General features: G+C 42.2%; 1 protein-coding gene across 4 annotated transcripts in view; it reads left to right on the top strand.

Moving 5' to 3' along the window:
- Positions 1 to 26610, top strand: part of sulf2a (sulfatase 2a) — a 47839-nt gene extending 21229 nt beyond the window's left edge. For 2 of the 4 annotated variants that reach the window (XM_085273208.1, XM_085273206.1), the window contains 21 exons: positions 1434 to 1499; positions 16593 to 16859; positions 17598 to 17837; positions 17954 to 18105; positions 18451 to 18620; positions 20107 to 20257; positions 20501 to 20676; positions 20791 to 20919; positions 21193 to 21249; positions 21388 to 21517; positions 21909 to 22116; positions 22490 to 22745; positions 22912 to 23008; positions 23105 to 23199; positions 23277 to 23336; positions 23422 to 23588; positions 23777 to 23919; positions 24063 to 24171; positions 24263 to 24296; positions 24781 to 24834; positions 25201 to 26610. In XM_085273208.1, the coding sequence (XP_085129334.1) occupies positions 16664 to 16859; positions 17598 to 17837; positions 17954 to 18105; positions 18451 to 18620; positions 20107 to 20257; positions 20501 to 20676; positions 20791 to 20919; positions 21193 to 21249; positions 21388 to 21517; positions 21909 to 22116; positions 22490 to 22745; positions 22912 to 23008; positions 23105 to 23199; positions 23277 to 23336; positions 23422 to 23588; positions 23777 to 23919; positions 24063 to 24171; positions 24263 to 24296; positions 24781 to 24834; positions 25201 to 25231 (2655 nt within the window). In that variant the 5' untranslated portion in view covers positions 1434 to 1499; positions 16593 to 16663 and the 3' untranslated portion in view covers positions 25232 to 26610. The remainder of the gene's footprint in view (positions 1 to 1433; positions 1500 to 16592; positions 16860 to 17597; positions 17838 to 17953; positions 18106 to 18450; positions 18621 to 20106; positions 20258 to 20500; positions 20677 to 20790; positions 20920 to 21192; positions 21250 to 21387; positions 21518 to 21908; positions 22117 to 22489; positions 22746 to 22911; positions 23009 to 23104; positions 23200 to 23276; positions 23337 to 23421; positions 23589 to 23776; positions 23920 to 24062; positions 24172 to 24262; positions 24297 to 24780; positions 24835 to 25200) is intronic. The other 2 variants (XM_085273210.1, XM_085273209.1) reach the window with 2 other exon arrangements.

Genomic DNA, 26610 nt, shown 5'->3' with positions numbered 1-26610 from the left:
GCCATTGCCTGGGTAATAGCCATCTTTCTGCGGTGTCACGTTTTGATGTATCATTCTCTTATTCACATCAAGGACAAGGCCAGGTGTCACATTTTCTCTCAGTTGCCACGCTTGTCGTGCTTCCTTGTCACCCTTGGCCTGTTCCAATCCCCTCCTTCCCTCATCTCCCTCTCTGCTTACTTTTTATTAAATCTGTCACTTCTTTATCTCAGGGATTGAGAAAGAAGGAAAATCACTTTTGCCATTTGCAGCCTGCTGTGTCTGCTGAGTTCTGCGAATGTATGTGGATATCATTTTTCGCCACATAAAATCCTGTCAAAATAAATAATGTCTCAGATGTTTTGTGTTGTCACATCATTGAAATGCTTAGCTTTAAATGCCTATTCCGGTTACTTGTATGACTACTACACATTTTTAGATGGACAGATAAACAGGCACAGGTGCACAGACTCACCTCTCTTTGATGCCCATGAGTGGCTAGGAGTGCTGGCTTGGGCAGAGAGCAGCTGGGGTCAGAGACGTGCCTTGGCAGCGAGATGACAGTGGGCTTTCCAGCATATTCTTAGCTATGCTTCACATACCAAATGGCTAGGGTTTTGTGTGTGTGCGTGTGTGTGCACGTGCATATGCACATCACCACTGTGCGTGTGCAAGACACCTCATCAAAGATTTCACAGAGTGTTATGGAGATGTCGAAGTTGGTTTTGGCTTGCCTCAGATGTTTACATGCTGGACACTGACACCTGTCCAATCAGAACAGGGATCAGACAGCTCCATTCCTGTCAGCATGTCTTCACAGACAGACACCAAACAAGGCCTTGCAGCTTACAAGATCACAACTGGAGACATTTGGAGACATGTAGATAGTGTTAGATGGCAGCTTGATGGAAAGAGGAGGGTGAAAAAAGCTATTTTTCTGTAGCTCCACTGCTTCTGACACCTAGTATTGTTTGCCTGGCTGAAATTTAGCAGCAATTTCATAGTGTTATGAAGGCAAACGGGTTGTTATCACTATTGCTAAAAATGTCCCAGAGAGTAAGAGGTAATTATGTTAAAATCAGATCATTTATATTCTGGTACAGGTCTAATTAAACCACCTCCTGAACTATTGCCTGCTTCCTCAGGCGTCACAACATCCATCATACATGGACTATCTTGTTTGAATACCGTGTGTACACCAGATGTTCTCAGTCATTGGGCTATGTGTGAAAGAAGAGTAACATTTCAGAGTGGCATCTAGACAGAGTACTTAATGGCATTTTTTAGGGTGGAGCGGAACAAATCAAGCTGGGGTCAAGCATTAAAAAAATATTTGTTAAAAAAAATAATGCAGTTGCAACAATATGGAATAATCCGGCTTTGTTTGAGCTTCTAAACTGAAGTAATATATGTTCCAAGTATTCAACCACTCTGGACTTTGTGTTTGCTTACAGGATTTGGCAGTGAGAGGCTGATTTCTGTGGGAGAGAACATCTTTGGCAGCTTGTTTAGAAAAGAAGGTAAGGATGTTCACCTCTCAAAGAGAATTTTCCATCTGTTAACATCCCCGTGGATGGAGTTTTGTCGCGTTTCCACAGATAGGTTTCTAAAGATGTGGATCAGTGCATGTCTTTACGTTTCTTCGTGAAATCAAATCACACAGATTTGGTCTTTTCTGGTTATCTGATTTTGTACTTTTTGGGTATCACACCTTCATCTTCAGAAATAAGTCAGGGACTGACTTATTACTTTTTCCCGTTACTGTGGATTCTCCTTATTCCTGAGAAAACTGCAGGTTACGGTTAGTGTCAACACTTTATTTCCTACAATGGGGATGAAATCATCTCTTCCAAAGACATCACGTTGCTTCAGCCAGTCCCTTAATCACATCAGCTCATTTGATCTGAATGCCAGTGATTACCACTTGGTTCTGCACAAATAAAGGCACGGTTGTTATTGCTTCTGCAGCGAGGGACATCATGATGAAAGAAATCTGTGGGTGTTTTGGTTGCTGGCCACAGCAGATGCACCCTCGTCAATAGAAATTGGTAGTTATGAATAGGAAAAAAAGAGTGAAATGAATGCTGTAGAGTGTTGGGTGAGGTGAGACTAATGAGCTGGTTATAAAGTGTAGACTTTTTATGAAGAATCACCTTCACCCCCTGTAGCTTTGGGTTAGATTAATGTATTATCTAAAGAAGTAATGATAGGACTGGACACATTTTATGCTTTAAATTAGTTGTTAGATGTGTCACTGTTACTTTGTCCTGATTTCCAGTAACATAGTCGTGCTGCTGCTATGATCAGAGTCATTCTGTGTGATCAGTTGGATAGCTGCAGAAGAAACTGCTCTCTGTACATGTGGGTATATTATTTGCACAGCTGTGTACAGCTGTCTCATTACCACTTGCAAAAACATCAGTATGCAGGGCAGTTCTCCTTTCTGGTTAACAAACAACTGCTACAAAGGGCTCCTAATATACATGCAATAGTTTACTGTTTTGTTTGTGAAGACAATATGCCTCACTATGAAACTTGTATTGACAGACGATTTAAGGCAGCTCAGCTCTGATATAGCTTCTGTTTCTGTGACACTAGCAAGAGCAGACAGGTGAATGATGTGCCTTTGCTAAAATATTCTGTTTGAGGACTGATCTCCACTTCAAACCCCTAGTTTGAGGACAGCATTCACCTCTCTCTTTCTTCCTCCTCTTCTTCCTGGTAGAGAGAGCCTTCGGCAGTCAGTGCCGGATAAAAACCAAAAGTCTGCTAGAGAAACTCTTCAAAGGTACAGTTCATTCGCTGAATGAAGACCTCATCAATTCAGCCTCCCCTCTTAAACCAGTGTCCTTTCCGCAGAGTTCTGGTTGTTTATGAACAAAGTTGTTTGATATATCTCCACTATTCCTTGCAGCTGATTGCATAAGGTGCTTTTGATATCGTGTGAGTGACAAAAGGATATTTTTCCCTAACCGCTTTGGATTAGCCAGTGGTGGGTGCAGGTTTCTTACATCCAGCCTAGGATATTTGATGCACACAGCAGGGGTCTTGGAGCAGTTTCCTGACCCTCATTTTCCACATCAGCAAGACAGAAACTCCCGGCTTGCTTCCATGCACCATCCTGCCTTCTGCCCACTGATTAAAAGTCAAATATTAAAGTGCTCTGTTGTGACCACGGCCTAATTGATTCTTTCCGCCGGGTGCACACAGAATGGGCTGACAGCAGGCGATACCAGGCTTTGTCAACATCGGGCATGCTGCCTGACGCTCAGGACGGCACCCCAATAAAGCCTCCTGTGAGTGTGCCAACCTGCGGCCCCACACACACTGAGGCCACTCGGCACTCCGGCCAAGCTTTATAGTAAAAACAGAGGCAGCTCATTCTTTTGCTGTTTGTCAGCTTCCATCAGCTAGCTGGGAGCCCACTTTTTATTTTTAAGGAAGTTGCTGCCTGTGACAAAAGTGTGTGTGTGTGTGTGTGTAGGTCCACGCTTGAAAAAAATCTCTTTAGCCCACTTGCATAACCTCTCATCTAACTTAAGCAATCTGGGGCGATGGTGCTGAAAGGCGCATTCAGCTGAATGCAAAGTTCCACAAAGGGCCCTCTTCTTTTTTTCCCATCCCCAGTTTCCTGCCCTTAAGATAATTGCTTTAATAGATATTAATCACAGCTGTGTTTAAAAAGGAGCTTACAAAACACACGATGACACCGAGTATCTCATCACCAGTCTGTGATAAATGCTGGATAGGTGTTGGTGGTTCTGTTTGAAGTCTTGTCTCTTACACTCTAGTGTAGGAATCAAATTTCTTTCAGGTGCTCCCTTATCCACAAAGGCTTGCCACAGCAGGTAGCTTCACATGTTTGATTTGACAGACTTTTTTTGAACAAGACGTCTCCTTCTAGAATTGAACCATGGATCCTTTGTTTGGTAAGTAAATGTGTAAAGCACTACACTATAGGAACGCCTAAACTGAATTTCTACAGCAGTAAAACAGTGCGTTTCTCCACTCTTTATGTGAAAGAAATGCAGCGTCCCTGTGCCTCTCCTGTCGGCTTACCCTATGAATTTACTGGCCATTTTATGTACACCATGAATTGGCTTTGCTCCCCATCTATTTTTAATGATTTCTGACTGCACAAGAGAGGGTTACAGTGATCTTAATGCCATATGATGTTCATTAAATGCAGACATTCATTTACAGCATTTTTCTCATGAATGTGATTGACCTTTTTGCTCAGTGTGAACCACAGTAAAAGGGTATAGGTGCCTATTAATCGCTTCATGGTTGAAAAACTGGGCATATCTCCTATCCTGTCTGGTGCTTTATGTTCTGTCTGAGCTGATAGGAAGGCGTTATGAGGTTTTGTGTGGGTGCAGCGGTCACAGTGAGGTAATGGTGCAGTAATTACGCCTTTAGTAAAACGGGGTCGTGCGCTGCACTCTTTTTGCGACACAAGGTTGATGAACTCCATCCCAGCGCTGTTAATTAATAATAATAATAATAATAATGGATACTTTATTGATCCCCATGGGGAAATTACTTGTTTTTCTCTGCATTTGACCCATTCACTCAGTGAAGCAGTGGGCAGCCCACTAAGCAGGCGCCCGGGGAGCAGTGTGTAGGGACGGTACCTTGCTCAGGGGTACCTCAGGGTAGCCGTTAAGTGGATTCGAACCGCCGACCTTCCGATCATGGGGCGACCACTTTACCTACTGAGCTATCCCTGCCTGATTGAAGAAAGTGGGATAAAACAGAGAAATCACCCAAGAGAAAAAGTCAGCAGGTTGCAATTAAACAAGTGTAGAGTATTTTGAAGAGGTTATCAACAGAATATATACAATTTCCAATTAGGAATTTAAATTTCTTTTCACATCCTGTTTCAGTATGATCGGTTGCCAGCCCAGCTCTGGATTGGTCCCTTGGCTGCTTCAGGAGTAAAGGCCACTGTGAAATAACCACGATGTCCTCTGAGCAGGGTTTCTATTCTTCCCCCATCCTGTTACTTCCCTGCTGCAGATCCCAGGAGAGGTTCCAGAGGCAGAGTGGGGGTCATGATCACACTACAGGAGGGCGACAGCCGGCTGCCTTTCTGACAGGGGTCTAATGGAGGCTTAATAGGAACTAGTCAAGTTCCAGAGGCCTCTGCTTTGACCTTGAATTTCGCCTGTGGAGGCAGGTAAAGAGGAGGATGAGGGATGGAAAAGGGAAGTGATATTGTAGAAGCTGACAGGCAGGTGGTTTAAACACCTTTCTGGCTCTCTGAATCTTTTTTTTTTTTTACCTTTGATTGGGCAAGTGTGTATGTCTGTGTGTCACCATGAGTCAGAATATATTTTAAAAAGTATATATTACCTTAAAATTTATTTAACTATTCTTGTTTTTTTATTGATATTATAATTGTGTGTGTGGGGGGATTCATATATATGAAAAAAAACCTTTTTGTTTTGCAAGTAACTTTCAAGTTTGAATAATTTCATCAAACTTTAGTGCATTATTGCCGTATTTGAAATGCAACAACATTTTTTTTTTTTTCAGAATAACTTAATTACAAATCGTCCGGATTTTTAAAGCAACAGGTTTGAAGGTTATTAGCTTTGGCCAAGTGCACTCAAGCAGCTTTCTTTCACTGCATATTGATTGGACATAAAATGAAACATATGGATCCAAAGCACAAGGAGACAATGATGAATTCGGTTCAATTAATTGTGAAAACCCCCAAAGATAACTGTAATTATGAATATTTAATATTAACCTTCTTTCTGCTCTTACTTACTAATATTTGTTCACACATGTAAGGATGTGTGTGTCTGTTTTTTTCAGTCAGTAATTCAAATCACAGGAAAGTCAGGCCTGCAGGGACAGCTGATGAGCATTATCCACAGTAAAGAGAGACCCACTCCTGCCTGATCAATCTGAGCTCTCATTAAAAGGCTGCCAAGCCCTTTGCAACCCAATACAATATCAATACTGTAGCACCACAAAGGGACCTCCAAAGCTGTTAGGCAAGTCGCTGGCAGCTTAACTGTCATTACTGGGTGGGCACCATGCCAGAGACCCCCTTTGTGGGCCACTTAGGCTCCCCCCATGGTCCCAAACACAGGTCAGGACAGACAGATGGGCTGTCTGGGCAGCTGTCCCGAGGAAGAGATGGAGAGAGATGGATGCCGACCTGTAGAGGAGGAGACGGCCTGCGCTCTCTCGCAGTATAGAGGGATGATATAGACTGTGTGTGTAGAGAGTGTGGAGTTACACACACTGCGGTCTCAACCGTGGCTTGTTTGTTTGCAATGCATGAGTATTTTCTGTGTTACCAAAGCTGATGTTTACACAGACAGACACAGATGTTTGCATTTAAACTGAACCAAAAACAAAGAGTTTGCTTAAAAAGACACACTCTGTGAACTGTGTTGTTACAGAGGAAAAACATTCCGGGTTTGGGCATGTAGCCTAAGATTCCTGCTGGGAAAACCATAAGCAATGAATGGCACTCTGTGGGGATTTCCAAGTAGAGCAAATGGGGGGAATATAAGTGACCATACATAGAAAGCCTCTGTAATTCAGATCATTGTGTGGAAATCTCCCCTCTGTGCTCTAGTCCTAACCCCCTCTGTGGTTCCGATAGGAGAGGGAGGGATAAGCCAGTAATCCACTGACAAAAGGGCCAGGAGAAAGCCAGCTAGCAAAGGTGGGGGGGTAAGGACAGAGAATGGGAGGAGTGAAGAAGTAAAGAAGCATTTGTTGCCTCTCAAAGTCCCAAGGGTGTGCTTAACTCCAGATAAGATGGTCCTCACCATGCTCACCGGTCCTGGCCATCCCCATGCTGTGTAGGGCCTCTTTGAATAGTTAAGAACCATTGTTTATCCGTTAAGTAAAAGATTGGCAAGTCTACAGAAGTGATTACTTCAGCAGCAGCTCAACTGTAACTTCCTACTAGCGTATTGATTTATCTGAGCTGTCTTTAATTTATTCAGCGGGTGGCCGACAGTTGTTTACTGAAAGTTGAAACTGATATTGTCCGTAATCATCATTAAGTCTGGGCCATAAGGAGAGGGAGAAGTCCCCACTGCCGCTGCTAATTTGATAATAGGAGAGGAATGGCATGTAATTAAAAGACAACAGATGACAGCTTAAAACCTGTGAGTCCAGTGGAACAAGATGTGTGCAACTCATAAACCAAAGGCGCACAACCTTATTTAGAAAAATAACAGCAACAAACTTTCAGCAGATAATTATCACTGTGGGAATCTCAATATTGTTCTCATCAAGCCTTTTCGTATTATGCAATTCTTAGCAGACCACGTTGTGGATTGATGTTAGATTTTTCAATGCTGCAGCAGTTACACAATGTCATACAGAAGTCATTTGGCTGCTCTGAAGTCTCAGTGAGGTATTTAGGTTGGTGGAACAATGGCCCCCAGCTGATTTGTCCGTTATCCATTTAGCTGAGATGTGACACACTGTAGGGGGGCTTTGCCACTGGTCAATAAGTGCCAATAAGAAACAGTCATCACTCAGCGGGCTGCCCTGTCCACCAGCGTGCTCACTTGTTTCAGCTGTCAACCCCCATGTCAAAGGAGCTAGCAACTGAGCCGCTCTTTCGGATGCATCACAAATGGCTTTCTCATATACAAACCTGAATAGGACAGGAAAGGCAAGGACACTCAGAGACTGCAAAGCAGGGCGATTTTCCCTCAGACATCTGAATAAACCCATCTGAAGTGAAAAAAGCTACGTATTTGCAAAACACCATTGACAGTTGCTCATTCTCTCAATCTTAAGTCCCTGGAGGTGGGGCCGTGGGGGGTTGAACTCAAGTCAGGGACAATCGTGGCTCTGTTTGTGTTTTCTCTAACACCTCCGTGTTCTCTTTGGGCTCTCATGGAGCGTACCGCAGGGGTGCATGAGAGGAGGGGTAAGTGCCGTGACCCTGAAATGGTCCCTGACTGGAGCCCCTCAAAAAATCCTGCAGACCACCACGCTAGCCTTACATGCCACCCGGTTGCTGCTGGAAACAAAGCGCAAAGTGGACATGTGTGAATCAAAGTGAAAAGTAGCATCTTAAGAGTTCAAGAGTGAATCTGGTTAATAAAGAAATCCTCACTGCAGTAGGTTTTTATTTGTGGTGTGGCTGAGTCCATTATGGGGAAGATCTTCACTGATTTAGTTTGATAAACCCTGAGGAGACCAAAAGGTAGATCTGTGATGTCCCTGTAATGCCTTTGAGAACAATACAACAATATGATTCTGTTCATTTCCTCCAGATTCAGAGATAATTAGCCTAACTGTTGTTTTCCTCTTTTATGTCCCCTCATTGGAAAGAGAAGTTTGAAGTCTGATACACACAGTGTGGGTGTGTTTGTGTGTCTACCGCTCAGTATGTGTGTGCGCGTGTGAGACGTTGTGTGTACTTTTATAGTCAACAGAGCCGAGTCTGTCAGAGCTCTTTGTTCTCTGGCGAGAACACATCATGACTGGGCTTTTTGTCTGAACTGACAACATCATACAGTCTCTTTTTCTACCTCGCTCTCTTTCGTCTTCCTCTCTCTCTCCTCCACCCTCTTATTTTTTTCCAGCAAACTATTCACCCACCTTCCCATCACTTTCTCCCTCACGCATTGAAACCATTTAAAAGATAATGGGCCCTGTGGATTATGGAGGTATGGCGATGATTTTTTTTCCTTGTGTCTGTCTGGGTGCTTTAGCTTTGTGAGGAAGTCAGAGTATAGCGTGACTACCAGAAAATGACTACTGAGGGCAGTTTTTTTTGCATTTATAATTTATTGCCATCTTTGTTTGTTACCCTACATTTATGTAACTTTTACTTAGGGCCAAAATTTAAACATCACAGCGTGGCAACCAGATAAAGCTGTTCGATGTCTCCTTCTGCAAGCATGGGGAGTAATTAGCTACCTCCAGCATCTACGTTCCCTCTGTGAAGACTTTCCAGGAGGTTTGATAACCTGGCATGAGCATGAGGTCACTGATAAAGCGCAACTTACATAGATGTAGCTTTCTGAAAAGACCCAAAAACTCTAATATTTACTCCACTACCCCCAACACTGCTGTAAAAACATGAAAAAAAGGAGAATTTACGAACGACTCCGACACAGGTGGGGCTTTTCTCCCTCAGCAATAGGTCTGGGGTCTTTTTTGTTCAGTTTATTTCCTTGTTTGTTTTTTTAATTCCCCAAATCTGAATTATGCATTTATACAACCACTGAAGGTTGTGAGGTAAAGATAATTATCTCTGACACACTCACAGTGGTGTTATCTCAGTTAGCAGCTACACAGTGTCTCACTTTGTGCACGCTCAGGCTGGACGATCACCACGAAGAAGGAAAAAGTAAGTGATAGAAACATTTTCTTACAAAGTATTTTATTCTTGTTTTGTTAATGTACAATGAAATGTATCCTTTTGGCTGTAGCGTTTATAGCACTGCTTCACTGTCTCTGTGTGAGGGGAAGTTGTGAAAAGCAAGGTGGAAAGTAACCAGGTGAAAGCTGCATGAACCAGCGTGGTTCTGTAAAACTTGGATGCAGAAATTGAGCAGCTGTTTGTTAGATGTGTCAGAATAAAACTACATATAACTGCACAACTAATGTTGTGTTACACAGGATGTGTAGCTACTTTCTGCACAGGGTTGTGCAAGGTGTGCAGGAAAGGTTGCCAGGGCTCATAGCATTAGCCTGACTCGGCAAACTAATCTGACTTTATTTTGTACACAGTGGGAGGTGGCACACATTTCAGTAGTTAAAAATGCGATTATTGAAGTGATTAATGGTTTTAAGATGACTTTTAAATATGTATGCAATGTTTGTATGACCAATATTTAATTTGTCCATTGTGTCCAATTTTGGATATTTTCTGTGTGCTTTTGTCATACAGTCAGTTTGTTTTAAACACTATTAAATTAGTTGCATCCTTACTGGAAATGGGCGAAGACAACAGTGGACAGCGGTGTGAATCATGTCTGTGTTTACTCAGCAGCCATAATTTTTTAATGAGAAAAGTTTGTTGATAATTAGTGAGAAAATTGGGGAATAATTATTTGAAAATGATGCAGAATGCCTGAGAGTTTCATTGTGTTATATTTTAGTATGTGCCGAACTGTCACCTGCTCTTCGATTTTTTTTCAGTTTTGCTTTATATGTGTGTTTTTTCTGCATCTCTTAATTTACACCATAAACAGATGTAGAAAAAATGCAATTCACCAGAATACAGGAAGTGAAGTGCATGTTGCTCCAAATTTGGGGAGGAAATCCAAGAACTCTTTCTTAATGTGTTGCTTCTGATATTCAACCCAACCCTGTACCGAGTTCTCCTGAAGGCCTTGGATTTGGGTTGATATCAGAGGTCTGTGTAAACCAGTGAGGTTGTCCTAAAACACTATAAGAAAACTGTTTATTTATCCACATTTATCTACAAATATAGTTATTGTACTTGTATAGCATTCGATATGTTTTCTATAAAGAAAACGCTTGTTAGTGAGTGTGAGGCAGAGAGAGAGATTTCCAGACAGAGCACATCACCACTTCACCTCTTCCCCTGGAGCAGCAGACTCACTGCAGGATTAATGATGTGTTAAGTGCTAAAATTACACACATTCATATTTCACCATTTGGGCAGCACATTCCACATGGCATTAAAGGTGAGGGGAGAATATTATGTGTTAACAAGAGAAGAAACACAAATCTGAAGACAAACAGTTTAAGTGCAGAAAGAAATATTTCACACTTGGGTCACTTCATCGCTGCAGAAATCAAATTTTCTCACTTTTAAAGTCTAACCACTGGTCTTTTGTGTCTGCGTATTCAAACAGAAAATTGCTGTGCAGGTTCTGACTGTCATCTTAAAATGTCTGCAGTGTGCCGAGCTTATCGGAACCTGAGGGAAATCTAAATTAAATCTTCTCAGTGAATAGGATCAGCCTCTGCATTATCTCTTGTCATTCTCAACGGTTAAAGTTAGTTATTAGGAAGTAAAGGCACATTCATCAGAAGAATGTGTGGGCTCTATTTTAAACCAAGGAGCTGCTGGAGAGTTATTGAATATGATTTCAGGGTTATCAGCGAAGCACTGAGAGTTTTGACCAGTGATGGATTCTGTCATAGTAAAGAGGCATTGTTTTTGGATGTCATTGCATCGGTATCAGTTGTTAGTTTGGAGGTCAGTGTTGGAAAAAGATTGTCTGGGGTCACACAGCTGTGCTACGGGGGAATCAAGAGTCAAGACCTTCTGCTCCAAAAAAATGACAACAAGTTGTAACTGCGTAAAATCCACATTTTTACTTTTACTGTCAAATCAGAGTTCATAGAGACATAAAACAGCTGACAGGGGAAAGCAGCATTCTGTCTTATAGAATGAATTATGAGAGTCTGATACCACGATTAGTCTCAGCTTGACAAAGGATCTATATACAGGGTTTTAAACATGAGCAGCAAACACTTTGATATGGAACAATTTAGCTGAGCAACATTCTCCATTTGTGCGTTGCTTGCTTAGCTGTTCTGTGGGTTTTAGCTGTTCTCTCGCTATGAAATCATTGTATCTACATTTAGAAAGAGGCGAGTGCAGCCCAGAGCCTTCAGCTAATGGCTGCAGAAAACAACTGAAGCATTCTGTTATGTACCTAATTTCATCTAACCCACTGTTTTTGTTTTTTCTTCTCATTTCCCTTGCTCTCTGATTCACCATGTATATCCCCTCAGTCACCCTCAATGTGTTTCATAAAGGGGAGCAGAGAAGGCAAACACTCCTTCACATTAATCCGATCACGTTCCAAAGTGTTGGCTTCGTGTCTGAATGAGCACCCTATCACTTTTCCGCAAAAGTTGCGATGACCTATTTAGTAGTTCAGCACTAGGAACATTTACTTATCTGTTAATGGCACAAGTCTGAACTGCATGCTGTCACATTAATAGATGGATATACACAAGACAGCACAAGACAAAGACGCAAATAGCTCTCTCCATCACTGTCACTGAATAAAGGAAGGAACATTAACGTGAAAGTGACCCATCTGATTGCGTGAACGCATCGCTTTAACATGCGGATGAAGCCACACACACGAAGTTTCACTTACAAATAGTTGAGCAGTGGAGTTAATGACAGTTCATTAAGACATTTCAATGGACTTTAAACTGGCTCACGCACTTGTTTATTTCGGTCTCCAGTAGTTCTGAAAGTCATATACCAAATAACACCTTTAACTGTACAAGTTTAATTTTCATGACCAAAATCTTACCTTAGCCTTATTAGCTACATTTGCATGGTTGGGTGTCTACAGTGTTTTGTAATAATAAGAATAATATATTAAGACTGCATGTGAAAACAGCCGATTTGAATGCATAGAGAAAGGGGCGTGGGTGTTGAACCTACACTGATAAAGTGATCGTAAGCATAAGAATTGTAATGCTGCTAGATTTCTAAATAAGCCCAGGTCAGCATATCAACTTGAAAGATGACGTGATATATCAGTACTTCTTTTACAGATTAATTGTGCTGCCATCAAATTGCACAAAAGTCAGTTGCTGTAGCTCCACCAATACCTCAAAATAAAAAATTTTCCCAAATCTGGTGGTGGAACAGAGATTTGCAGAGAATAATAGATTAAGGAGACGGACCGTGGCTTCTTATTATCATGAAAAAAACATTCCATACTGTATTGAGAATCACAATCCCCTCCTTCCACTGGCACGCACGCCCTCATGCACGCACGCACACAAATGCAAACTTCCCTGAGAGAATGTTACTCTCACGTAGATGCATGCCGTTGCAGAATTAGCATCTGAATACCAACTTTTGTTGGTAAATGCAAGGGTCCTTGGAGATTTTGCACATTCTGTTCAGAGCTAGGCAGGCCAGTGGGAACAAAGTCACACATTAGCAAAGCCCTGCCAGGCTCAATTATGACCAAAGGGATTGGCTTGATAGTGTTTCAGCGGGCCACATTCAGCAATGGATGTGTCTATTTAAACATTCCTGGCCACTTCCTTTATGTTTTTCAGCACCGTAGATGGCAAATTCCTCTGTCAAGAACGAGGCAGAGGACAATATGGCGGTTCTCTGCGACACATCCTGTTTTATTCTGCTCTGTTTTATATGGCAGCCTTGGCCTATGAATCTAGTTTTCGCGTTTTGTGAAGATCTGTCTGCAGTGGAAGTGCTCGTGCTTTGTTCTCTCCAGACTATATGCCTAGAATTTTTTTCCCCCTGCCTCGCACAGTCTTTTTTCCCTCAATCTTTCTCTGTCTAAGAACATTGGTGATAAAGAAACCAGGAGCCTGACTTTAAGCTTGTGGGCTTTCGCCTCCATATTTTATTGCCATTATGAGCACAGCTGATTAAATTGCAAGTGTACGCCATGGCTCGTCCTCCTTCAATATGTAATAAATGTCTTTTTTTTCTCAGTTTTCTCATATTCTGTCTGTGTTTTGTGCCTTCTCGGGGGATCGCAGATTGGATGAATCATACTTTGTGCCTGTTTCAAAGCCCAAGGTGTTTTATTTATAGGGGAAAAGTACATTAACGCCTCTGCAAAGTCTTTGGAAGATTTATCAAGTACTCTCCCAGCTTCCACCCTGCCTCACTTGAACTGTGACAGACCTAGTAAAGTACAGATGTGAGTTGCCGGGCAGTGTAACATATCTGCCTGCCGATCCGGTTTCTGTTTTTGTCCCTCCACTCTTGCTACCGTCTTACCATCATGCCCATGCTATGACATGGCCGGCTCTGTTGTCACTACATTTATAATTCAGTCTTATCAATAAAAGATGCGTGGCATTAAGTTTTTATCTGGTGATGCAGTGCTGCTGTCTCTTAAAGCCTCTTTACAAGCGAATGACTGAAGAGCAAAACTTTCCCTCTGTGCTCTGACTTTCAGGCATCGCTTGGCATTAGTATAACCTTAGATGATCCTTGTTCTTTATACATGCTTTTAGAAGCTTATTCCCTATGATCTCATATTCTGCTAGCTTACTCCCACAGCCTTCCTCTGCAAGCCCCCAGCCTTTAATGAGTTTTGCTGAGAGTTATATTTACTCAAGTTGTCTTGTGCTTCTGTCTAAATGGCAAAATTTCTTCTTTCATTCTGTCTTATCGGGCTGAATCAGCATTGTTGTTTTGCAGCTCACTTAGTACAAAGAGCTGATGTGGGCAGATCTCTGTCAGGAAAACGAGCTCTAAATCACTGCAGTTTACAGACACAACATGGCCTGCCTCGCATTATGAATGCGTGTAAGCCAACACGGTCATGTTGTTGGAGACTGAGAGCAGCTTGGCTGACAACTGCTGTTCCTTAACTGTCGTCCATCTGTTTTTTCCACACGTCTTCAAGGTGCAATGTCTTCTGTCTGTTTGGAGGTTATGGTTGCGTCTGCTTTTTCTTTGGGTTTCATGTAGCATCTACCACCCGAAGAGATAAACAATACGAGCAGATAAAAGACAGACAGAGGGAGAGCAAGCTGGAAAGAAAGAACCGTGTGTGTCGGTTAGAGCTGATAAAAGCCTGAAAATCCAATTAGTTCTCAGTATCGGGGCAAAGGAGGAAGCCTCATGGGAGTAATGTCAGGAAATATCCACCACCATAGCATGACAATAACACAACATTTACATACTTGGCTATTGATAGAGCAGCGTGAAAAATCTAACTGGATGTTTTCTTGCAAGTCAGGACTATATTTGGTAGCCTTCCCTGATGGCTTTTGCCCACATCAGCTTTTTAAACAGATAAACAACTATCAAAGGCAAGCATTGTACCTACTACACCACAAGCCGCCCTGAAAGAGGAGCCAGTAGGCAGAGGATGATTTTAATTTTTCAACATACTGAATCTCTTCTTTATTCTCTTTAGATGTCCTGGAAATGATTTTGGTGATGAGGTTTGCACTACTGAATGCAGACAGCGTTGGTTAAATGTGTGTCCTTTCAGCAGGTTTCTTTTTTTTCCCCCCCCTTATTATGATTTCCCTCGTTGCTGGTGCCTTCTTTTCATACACTGGCAGAAATGAAAGAGGTATGGAGGCAAGGAGGGAACATGAGAAGGAAGCAGGGACAATTCAGAAAAGCACAGAGCCCCAAGTTAGAGCTCATGTGCTCCTCCTGGGAAGAACCGCATGCCCTGGGTTAGAAGAGCAGAGCAAAAACAGCTGCTGCTACATTTTAATCATGTATTGATATACTCATAGTGTGTATTTGCTTGCATGAGTGTGTCGATGGAGGAAGACAGAGGACATACGAAGGTGCTGGTTTTGTATTTGTCTTTGAATCAGGACTGATCTGGTCACGATCTCATTGTGGACTTCCCAGCACATATACCTAACCCCCACCTTCTCACGACAGCGAAACATCACAGTGGGTTGCTGTTGCTTACAAACGGTTTTTAATTACGGTCACAGGGGTGTGTAGCTGCTGATGTGTCATCATAAATTAGATGCTATTTAAACTTTATTGGGGATTTGATCAAAATGAGAATGCGCTACATTTTATAAGGCAGATTTTTGTTCCGAAAGGTTCAGATGTAAACAAAGGTGGAAAAACGACAAACAAATATTTATTTCTTTATTTCTAAGAAAAAGGTTTTTATTCATTTCGAGACTAAATGTGATCCTCGTTATACAGCGTTTTTTGTTTTTTTTTTGCATGAAGATAAATAAAACGACTCTTAAATCTCGAACACTTACTGATGTGTCTTAATTAGCTACAGTGCTTGTAGCGCTTGTCAATTCTACTGTTGATTTTTCGTGAGTTCTTGCAGTCATTGTTTCTGGAGTTTTTACACTAGAAAGTCAGGTTACCGCTGCTGTGGGTTTGCATGGGCACAATAACCAACAGTTGCCATGGTAAACTCTAATGGGATGTATTGTTAATGAGGAGGAGTTATTAGAAAGCTAATAGGACTGAAGTGTAATTTTGGCAAACTGCATGTAGAGATTAATTGAGAAAAGACTATTTAACACATACTTGGCTCTAATTGTTATGTTAAATGTGTGCTCAATTTTTTTGAGCAACAATGACAATAAATAGACAATGTTTTTGTGTTTTTATCTATTTTATTAACCTTAGTGTCATATCCACATTTATTCTTCTACTTTCATTTTCACACTGTGGGGATTTTCTGTTGTAGTGTGCCTTGTCTACTTTATGATTTAAGGTGAACATTTTCATTAGAGTCATATTTTGTCCTCACGTTGTCACTGCGCTCAATGACCCCTGTCTTCATTTCCCTCCTCTCATCCGGTCTCTCCTTCACCTCTGCCTCACACTCCTTCACCCAACTCCTCCTTCCCCTGTTCTTCGCATTCACCCTAACCCCGTTATGATGAGGTGAGGCCCGAGCTGGCCTCCAGCCCAGGCCCATTAGCCCCAGCCTCGCAGCCATGTGCTCATCACCAGAGATCATTACAATCAGCCAATGACACCACTCCAATGCATCATTAATGATTGATTAACGAGCTGAGCTCAGCCCAAGCGGGTGCATTTGTACGGAAGAGCACCCCATAATGGTCAGGCAAGGCTTGCATCTGCTGTTTTTAACTTGTGCAGCTTTGTGTATGTGCGTGTGTTTGTATGATTTATTCTCATCAGCTTCCCTCTGTGTCCTCTTCCTCAGGCTGAGTAAGGAAGTTGCTGACTCCTCTGTGTTGAAAGAAACACTAAGGAGGTGACTGAGGAGGTGGCGTGATGGCAGAGCGGAGGCTCTCCGCCCCTCTCCCTCTCCTTCTCTTTCTTGTCCTGGTGGGAGTTCTCCCAGAGATTGAGAGCTCGGGATATCTTTCCGGATATCGCCTGAGGAGTCGTTTGCAGAGGGACCGGCACATCCGCAACATCCGACCCAACGTCATTCTCATTCTCACTGATGATCAAGACATAGAACTGGGTAAAATGTTTCCATTAATCCTCTGTGGTGTGCGTTTACCGTGTGATTATGCATCTGTATCTCTGTTCACTTTGTCGGGTACAGACATTTTGTCCATGTGTATCCACCAGCATCAGCAAAGGAAAGTCAGCCTAATGCTGCCTCTTGGCACCATAACAACTGGCCCACTCAAAGTCATGTGTTCCCTTTGCCAGCTCCTCTGTCGCTGGCATGAAATGAGGGCGGCCTATGGCTTCCATTGTCTGGTTGCCAAACCCTGGCCATCTCCCTACCCGCTTAAGTCTTTTAGCAGCGTATTGGGCTGGAGTGGCTGCATAATGGCCTCAGTGACATCCTTTGTCCTCCTGTGATCACCAGTGAGAAAACTCCCATTGAAAAGCAGGAATTTATGGTCAAGCATCTGTTTCCCCAAACAATCACCATCCGCCTGAAAAGCTTTTAGTACACAGTAGACCAAATGGGTTACTTTACAAAAAAAGATTTATTCTCTCATCTTATTTCCCCCCTTTCGTTTTATCTTCCCACATCCATAATGTTTTTCCCCCCTCATGGGTTATATTTATATTTTCACTCTTTACTCTATGTTCAACATCTCACTCCTCATTCCTCTTGAATGCTTTACATCCCCCTGGGTCCCTTTCATTTCAATTGCTGGCTTTTGAATCTGCTCTTACCCTCCTGTCCCCTCGTACAACCTCCCCTCCCCCCTTCTCTCCCTTTCCCCCTGTTGCCTCCCAGGCTCTATGCAGGCCATGAACAAAACTCGGCACATCATGGAAAAGGGCGGCACACATTTTTCAAACGCTTTCTCCACCACGCCAATGTGCTGCCCATCCCGCTCCTCCATCCTGACGGGAAAATATGTGCATAATCACCATACCTATACCAACAACGAGAACTGCTCCTCACCCTCGTGGCAGGCCCACCACGAGCCGCACACCTTTGCTGTCCACCTCAACAACTCAGGCTACAGGACAGGTGAGCGTTGCAGAGTCCAAATCAAGCTTCAGTCGTACCCATTGAGTTATGAAATTTGCAAATAAACCTGAAAAAGAGTACATCATTAACTTGCTGCGCACCTGTTCTTCACTCAGCCTTTTTTGGAAAATACCTCAATGAGTACAACGGCTCCTACGTGCCTCCTGGCTGGAAGGAGTGGGTAGCATTGGTGAAAAACTCACGTTTCTACAACTACACCCTCTGCAGAAACGGTGTACGGGAGAAGCACAGCAGCGACTACACAAAGGTATTATTGCACTCTTCTGACATCAAAAAGAAAATACATGTATCTTTACAGAATAATTATCCCTGCATGTGCTGAGATTGATACAAAATCATTTAATGAAATATGTGAAAAGTGATGCTTTTGTTCAAATGAAAACAACAATTCAATAAGTTTAAGCAACATAATACACGTGAAAATTACACTTTAAAGTAGCTTAACAAGATGAAGGGTTAAAACATTGAGCAGTTCCACTGACTCAGTATCAGTAACGTCTGGTTTTGACTCGCACAGTGCTGGTGCTCTGCTCTTTGACTCCCTCTGTCACTCACTGAGTACATGATAAATAATATTTCATGTACTTTACAGGACTATCTGACAGATGTCATTACCAACAACAGCATCGACTACTTCCGTACGTCCAAGAGGCTGTACCCTCACCGGCCTGTGTTGATGGTTCTGAGTCACGTTGCTCCACATGGTCCAGAGGACTCTGCCCCGCAGTACAGCTCCGCTTTCTCCAATGCATCACAGCACATGTAAGGAAATGAGTTAGCTTCAAATTGCCTAAACAAACTGTGACCAAGTTACGAGTTAGCAGATTGTTGCAGGTTTTCCGATGATCTGTGATAATACATGCACAGATAATTGGCAGCTGTTTGAACAGGAGCTTTGCCTATGGGATGTAAGCGTGTTTGGTTTCAGGGGGACAAAGATAACAAGTACACAGATACATTTTTACATTTTCACATCCAGACCTATTTGCTTGCATATGAGTCATCTGTGCATTCATTCTGCTTCTATGACCCAGGATGACACAAATTCCATAATCTCGACTCAATCTCATCCTCCTCTGCCTGCAGAATGTTGTTGGCAGCCGATGCCTTTCCTTCCACTGCCAATGCTTTGCTCCAGTTTATTTGGCTCGTGCATTGTTCACATTAGTGGTACCACCGTAATGAGACCTGCTAATTTGTAGCATTTTGTCAGTGGTACAAGAAGAGAGGAATGATGTATGTATAGAGCTTAGGTAATGATGAAGCCATGTGCACACACAAACACACACAGACACGCCTAACACCTCCATTTTTTTCTTCCTGACCCTTTGTGCTCACTGGCTGCCTAGTGCTGCTAGCTAATGGCAGAGCTGCTATTAGCCTCTAGAGATGTAGCCAAGGCCAGTAATGAGACTCCAATTTCTACCCCCTCACACCATCCTGCTGCTTCATCTAATCCCTCCAGCACCATTAACCTGTGCCACACAAGCTTTAAACACATAGAATATTCTGAAAATTCAGCCCTAGTGTCTTTGTGCAAACTTTTAATTGCTCTTTCTCCATAAATTTCCTCTCCCTCGGGTGATGTTTTCTGTGAGAGCCTTCTCTGGCTATTTTCTCACTCCATCTCCCTCTGTCCTTATCAACCACACTAAGAGAGAGAGGCAGTAAAAGTCCTGCACTCCTCTAGTGGTAAACCTTCTTCTCACCTTGGCACATTACAGACACATCTTCACAGTACATTAGATTTCTCGCTGCAGAATAAGCTTCGGGACATTAGCATTTCTTAAAAGCCAAATCGATCCACTTTAAACATTAAAGGTATTTTCTTTTAGGATCTCATTAGCTATTTAGCAGTTTTTATTCCCAAATACAGTTCTGTATGGCTTGGAGTTAAATATTGATCAAACTGGGCTCACTGTGTGCAGACCTATTGATTGCATTTTACATGGTTTATGTAACCTCCACTTTAGCGTTCCATAAACAGTTTTCTGGCTACTTTGGGGGAAAAGGATTGGAGACATTAGCCAGCACAGGAAGAAAATGTTGCTGTGAATGCATGCGTTTTGGTTCTATGATTCAATTTACAGCTAAAGAATATGGAAACATCTCTGTGCAAATGTACGGTGACTAGTACAAAAAGAACTCTGTCTCCTTTAAAATGTAAGTAGAATCGGTATAAGTGAAATGCTTATTACACCACATAATTTCAAGCTTCAAGCTTTTTTGTTGTTATCTTTCATTTTAGAACCCCCAGCTACAACTATGCCCCTAACCCAGACAAGCACTGGATCCTACGCTACACTGGACCTATGAAGCCTGTCCACATGCAGTTCACTAACATGCTTCAGCGCAGGAGGATGCAGACTCTGCTGTCGGTGGATGACAGTGTGGAGAAGGTATTCAGACAAGCAGACAGACATATGCTTAAACACAGACACACACACACATCTCATCTGACAGCCTTAAATCCTGGGAGATCTGTGCTTGTTCTGACTGGGACTGTATAATGTATTCACTGACACACTTGGTAAATTGTTCAATCCTCCTTTCCCACAATCTGGCACAAGAGACTTGAGCTATCAAACAGAAGTAAAACTTTTCACACTGTGTGAGTGTTCAATGAACTATATCCTCCGTAGGTGTACAACATGTTGGTGGAGACAGGTGAACTGGACAACACGTACCTCATTTACACCTCAGACCACGGCTACCATATTGGCCAGTTTGGTCTTGTGAAGGGCAAATCAATGCCTTATGAGTTTGATATCCGTGTACCCTTCTACATTCGAGGACCTAATGTGGAGCAAGGTGCTGTGTAAGAGACTCGTTGTTTTTCTCTTGCATTCAGTATAGGGATAAAGGTAAATACCATTGTGACTATTTTCTTCTATCTAGTTCTATAGAAAAAAATGTTCTTGTTGTCCTGCAGTAATCCTCACATAGTATTGAACATTGACCTGGCACCAACTCTGCTGGACATGGCTGGTGTTGATATCCCTGCAGAAATGGACGGCAAGTCTATCCTCAAGCTGCTAGACACAGACCGACCAGTCAATAGGTGAGTACCTACTTTACTTTATAAACTCACTATCTTCGTGTTCTTCGTATTTTTGAATAGCATTTAAAATACCAGGAATGTGTCAAAAAGGTTGAGAGTTGAACTCTGTTTATTTCATGGGCATAATGAAATCTGCAATCCAAACATAAAAATGGAACACCACTTTCTTCTCAGTGCCATGCAAGGATGACATTTAAAATAGAGTACATGTTTATCCTGTGCAAATATCACAAAGTGGTTTAACAGGATTTCTGAAAACGTCTCATTTTACAGGTTCCAGTTGAGCAGGAAGGGTAAAACATGGAGAGATTCTTTCCTCGTGGAGAGAGGGTATGTTTTATTGTAATGTATTATCTTTTGTGAAAACTGTTCCCAAACCAGGAATTGTCCTGTAGCAACATGAGACTTCTTGTCTGGTTGGCTGAAGAAAAAATCATTTTCTGTTTTTTTGTTTATCTGTGCTTTCAGGAAGCCTCCGCACAAGAGAGCCGATGGAAAGGAAATGGCCCAGGAAGAGAACTTCCTGCCAAAATATCAGAGGGTGAAGGACCTGTGCCAAAAAGAAGAGTACCAGACCTCCTGCCAGCAGCCAGGACAGGTACTTGACCTGTAAGATCTCGAACAGAGAGGTTAATGAAGTCTGAATAGAACAAAATTAAGAGATAATTAACATTCTGGTTGCAATCTGCCGAGTTATCTGCAGTCATTGTATGTTTCATCGAACATAAAAGTCTTTTTCTTAATCCTCCAAAATGAAGAGCATGTGCACGTGTGTATAAAGAGCTTTCCAGTTTGAATAAGACTCATAAAAGGCTCATCCCAGAAGATTAATATTATTACTATTACTGCTCAGCTTGAATATGCCTTGTGCTCATTTAGATGTCTGTGATTTTTATCGTCATGCTATAAAGACTGGGTCAAAATTATGTTATACTCTATAAAATCTCAAAGACCTGTGTTAATCCATATTTCCCTGTGCCTTCTTTCAGAAGTGGCAGTGTGTGGAGGACCCGACTGGCAAGCTGAGGCTGTATAAGTGCAAGGGCATGGCTAGTCTCTTTGCCCCACGTATGCAGGCTCTGATGGCCAGCGGTGCCTCACAGCTGTCTCTCACATCCAGCTCTGACAGCTGTGACTGCAGCAATTCCGGCTTCAAACCATCCATCATGAAGAGGAAGAGGCTTCTCACCAAAAAGAGTCAGTTCCTGTTGTCGCTTACATTGTTGTCATTGCTATAAATAGATGCTTTTGTTTAGAAAGAAACTTTTCTTTACTTTGAATCGTCCTTGCAGTAGCCTATGAAGCTTTCCAAATGGGGCCATTTATCTCAAGCGAAAATAACCAGCTGTTGAAGTATTCATGAGACCAGAAGGATATGTCAGTGCTGCCATCAAGTGGCAGAATAGAACAGACAAATTACCAATTAAAAGCTTGTAAAGGATTCCCAGAATATGATACAACTTGCATGGAATTTTGATTTATATCAGTCTGTTTAGTTGCTGTTATGTCATCTATCCTGACATAAAGAATCAAAAACACGTCTTACATTAATCTGTCTCGTCTTCTGCAGAGATAAAGTCCAGTAAGGGTACAAGTAGGAAGCGTTGGGCCCGCTCTATATCATTTGAGCTGGGCGGTGACCTGTATGCCGTAGACCTAGAAAAAGGCTACTGGCCACTGGGGTCCAGGAACAGCAGCTGGGCCAGAGACAGGAGGAGAGGAGTGAATGAGGAAGACAATGAAGAGTTCAGTGGCATGGAAGTGACTGTCAAACCCACCACCAGCAACAAACTTGCTACACCTGCTGCTATTAAAGTCACATATAGGTGCGTGTGTGTGTGTGTACATTTTTCCACATGAATGTGTAATGTTCCTGAGGTAAAAGACAGAAATCAACTGTTAGAATATATATATGTATATGTGTATGTATATATACATATACATATACATACATATATATATGTATATATATATTGTTTCTATGCCCTTCAGATGCTCCATTCTTATGAATGACACAGTTAAATGTGATGGAGGCCTCTATAAGTCCCTTCAAGCATGGAAAGACCACAAATTGCACATAGAGCACGAGGTACTGTTCCTTTTTTAATTGTTATATTTAATACATATTGTAGGTTATTTATAGCCTGTGGTGTCTAATTAGATTTGGGGCAACTTTCCTTTTTAGATCGAAACCTTGCAGACAAAAATCAAGAACTTGCGTGAGGTCAAAGGTCATTTAAAAAACGTGCGACCAGAGGAATGTCAGTGCGACAGTCCCAGGTGAGAGAATTTAAGGGTGACAGATAAGCACCAACACAGAGATTCAGCACATCTGACAGCTGACTTTGTCTTTTCAGTTATCTCACTACGAATAAGGAGACTTTCCAACTTAATGCAGGACGAATGCTCTCACTCAGGTAAAATGTATAACACTCGTTTACTGTGTAGTAATTTTGAATTCCTCACTCAGGCTAGTTGTGACGTATGTTTTGTATTTATTAGAATGCCATCAAAGCAGAAGACTCAGTGGTTGCAGAAGGAGCAGAAACGCAGAAAGAAACTACGGAAATTCCTCAAGAGGCTTCAGAACAACGACACGTGCAGCATGCCCGGCCTGACCTGCTTCACACATGACAACCATCATTGGCAGACTGCTCCCTTCTGGACAAGTGAGGGATAGTCTATGGATTTAGCAAGTTGTTCAAAGAGTATCATGGTGGAACATACCTCTTTGTTTCTGGCACTATTTTCTGAGCAGAAATGATGACAACAATATTTTGAATCACGTTTTTCAAACTCTTGTTTTCCACTCTCACCCCTCCCTTCCTTATAAACTCCCCCTTCCTCTGATCCTCAGTGGGTCCATTCTGTGCATGCACCAGTGCCAACAACAACACATACTGGTGCCTCAGGACCATCAATGACACACACAATTTCCTGTTCTGTGAATTTGCTACGGGCTTCCTGGAGTATTTTGACCTCAACACTGACCCGTACCAGGTATTTATTTCAACAGACACACAGAATGGCAGTTACCAATAATACGTTTAAAATAATCCCACTACATGATTCATGGTGCACATGGGATAGTTCCCAAAATTTCCAAAGTCCTTGCTGACATTTTGTCCTTATCATTCCTGCAGCTGATAAATGCTGTCAACACCCTTGACCGCAACGCTCTGAATTTGATGCATCAACAACTTATGGAATTACGGGGCTGCAAAGGACATAAGCAGTGCAGCCCAGAGAAGGGTCAGTAAAAGATCTCTGTGGTAAATATCATATATTGTAGCGCCAACAGTCATTTGAAACTAAGATTAATGCTACCCCTGCTTCTTTTCAGGAGGAAAGGAGCGAAACTACTTCAGTGAATACAGGTATTTCTTCCTCTAAACAGCTTGCAGCTGATTGCTTTCACAACCATCACAGATGGAATTCAAGTTATAATATGAATTCAGAGAGGTTACTGCTGAGTCTTTGGTTATGTTTCTGCTCATTGCCAGTCATCTAGGGAGCTGAGGAAACAAAATACAGACACGTTTCTCTGAAACGGAAGCTCTGAACTGCCATGGTTCCTCACTGTTGTGATTGAAGCATTGTAGCATGCAGAAGTCAAATCCAAAGAGGGCTAAAATGCAAGGCTGCTTTTCAGCTTCTGCCTTTTTGTAATCAACCCTAATTGTGTGTGTGTGTGTGTGTGTGTGTGTGTGTGTGTGTGTGTGTGTGCACGCGTGTGCGGGGTTGTGTTCATGTGTGTACTTGCGTGCATCTATGTCTGTGTGTGTGTGTGTGTGTGTGTGGGTTTTGTCTTCATGCACGTGCATTGGTCCCGCGCGTGTATACGTGCTGTGCATGCTTCAGGCCAGTTCATCGCCGAAAGAGGCCAAAAGTGAAGAAGCCCTCCTCCAAATCGCTGTGAGTTTGTCATAACCCATCTGCTCCTTTGTACTCAGCCAGCATCTCCATCCAGATTTTTTAGCATGGTCAGATGACTTAACAGCATGGTGCCCTATTTACTGTATTTCTGTACTCCTCTACTAATTGTATTTACATTTCCCTGCATTGCATTGCTGCACCATTTTCATTCACTCTCTCGGCTCAAATTCATTACAGCAATGCAGATATGTCATTGTCACATTGTGTTGCGTTTTCTGTTCTGTTATTGTCATTTCCTGCTTTTCCTCGCAGTGTTGGTAGGAACAGACCACAGCTGGAGCCATGGTTTCCAGTGAATGCCTCAAGCAGTGCATTTAACTTACAGTAATTGTTTCTCTTGCACAGAGGGCAGATTTGGGAAGGGTGGGTTGGTTAACCACCTGCAGCCCACAACCAACCGCATCGGCCTCCTCCAGAGAAGGAAGGAGAATGGAGAGTGCAGAAAACCCGAAGACCTCGACTTTGATAGACCATATGCTGGGATACCACTCTAAGCTGGGTTTCATTTTCGGGGGAGCTGCTCCTCATAGCCTCCTACCGGGGTGTAGGAAATACTAAGGCCTACAATAAGTCTAAAGACTCAGCAATTATGTATTTTGGAACATATTTCATATCCATTTGCAAACTTTGCCACCCCCAGCTGTCAGGATTGTTAACAACAACAACAAGATTCTGTAAATCAAGTGGAACAGTTTGGTGTCTGCAAGCCTTTCAGTATACCACTAATGCTTGTAGATAATATACAATGTCTCAGCTTTAATCAGCTTTCTTTCATGTCATGTGAGACTGTGTGGAAATATGATGAGTAACACGTCACTTCTGCTGCTACACAATGACGTCATGGCCTTGTGATGTCTCTGCGGCACATGTGGATTAGCTAACTATTTCACACTTGGAGTAACATTAAGACATATGTTGTATTCTTTCTCTGCACCAACGTGTCTGCACATGGAAGTAAAGTGGACTTAACAAACAACCAACTGCATCAAACATGTCGCCATACTCTTTTGTATTATAGTTATTCTTAACACCGATGAATGTCCTTTGTTACTACAGGTCATCCTCCTCACAGCTGTGCGATCTGAGATGACCTGAGTTTGCCTGCAATGATTTAAATGCATACACAGAATTCAACAAAAGTCTCTTTATGCCCTTGAAGAGGTCTAAATTAACAACACCATCTCACAATGATACAATCCTCCAGACTACGTGACCTGTAACAGAATGTGTCATTTGTGAATGCCATTTTACTCCTTTGTATTGTCAGTATCACACTGTAGAAGTATCCAAATAGTTTGTTCAGTTTGCTATACATGGTGCTACAAGATAACAATACAAGTCTGAAATCTTGCTGTACAGTACAGTATGTATTTGAATGTATGTTGTGCAATTAATATAAATGTTTACATTATTTTTTATAATACTGGAGAGGCAACCTCATTGTATGATACGAGTTGATAAAATGAACTTATAGGGAGAAACGTAGCTTGAGAAATGTCATTGTCATTGAGATTTGTATGTTTGTCCTTATTTACATCAGAAAAGCACTTAAAGGGTTCACTGTGAAGAGCTGTGCCATGTACATTAATGGACAGTATGCTTTGCGCCGGAAGAAAAACAAAACAGTGTAATACTCATTGATGTGAAGTTTACTTCTTGCATTTGTTAGCTTCTTTTCTTTTCTTTTTTTAGCCAATACTTCCTTTTAATAGAGTGCTGATAGTCAATGTGAATAAAGTGTTGTTTGACCATGAA

The sequence above is a fragment of the Mchenga conophoros genome, linkage group LG5 (assembly GCF_057382185.1).
Source record: "Mchenga conophoros isolate Kocher_MC1m ecotype Shallow Benthic linkage group LG5, M_conophoros_male_GT1.1, whole genome shotgun sequence".
Taxonomy (NCBI): Eukaryota; Metazoa; Chordata; class Actinopteri; order Cichliformes; family Cichlidae; genus Mchenga; species Mchenga conophoros.
The sequence above is the reverse complement of the archived record's forward strand: the minus strand, read 5'-3'. Positions and strand labels throughout refer to the sequence as shown.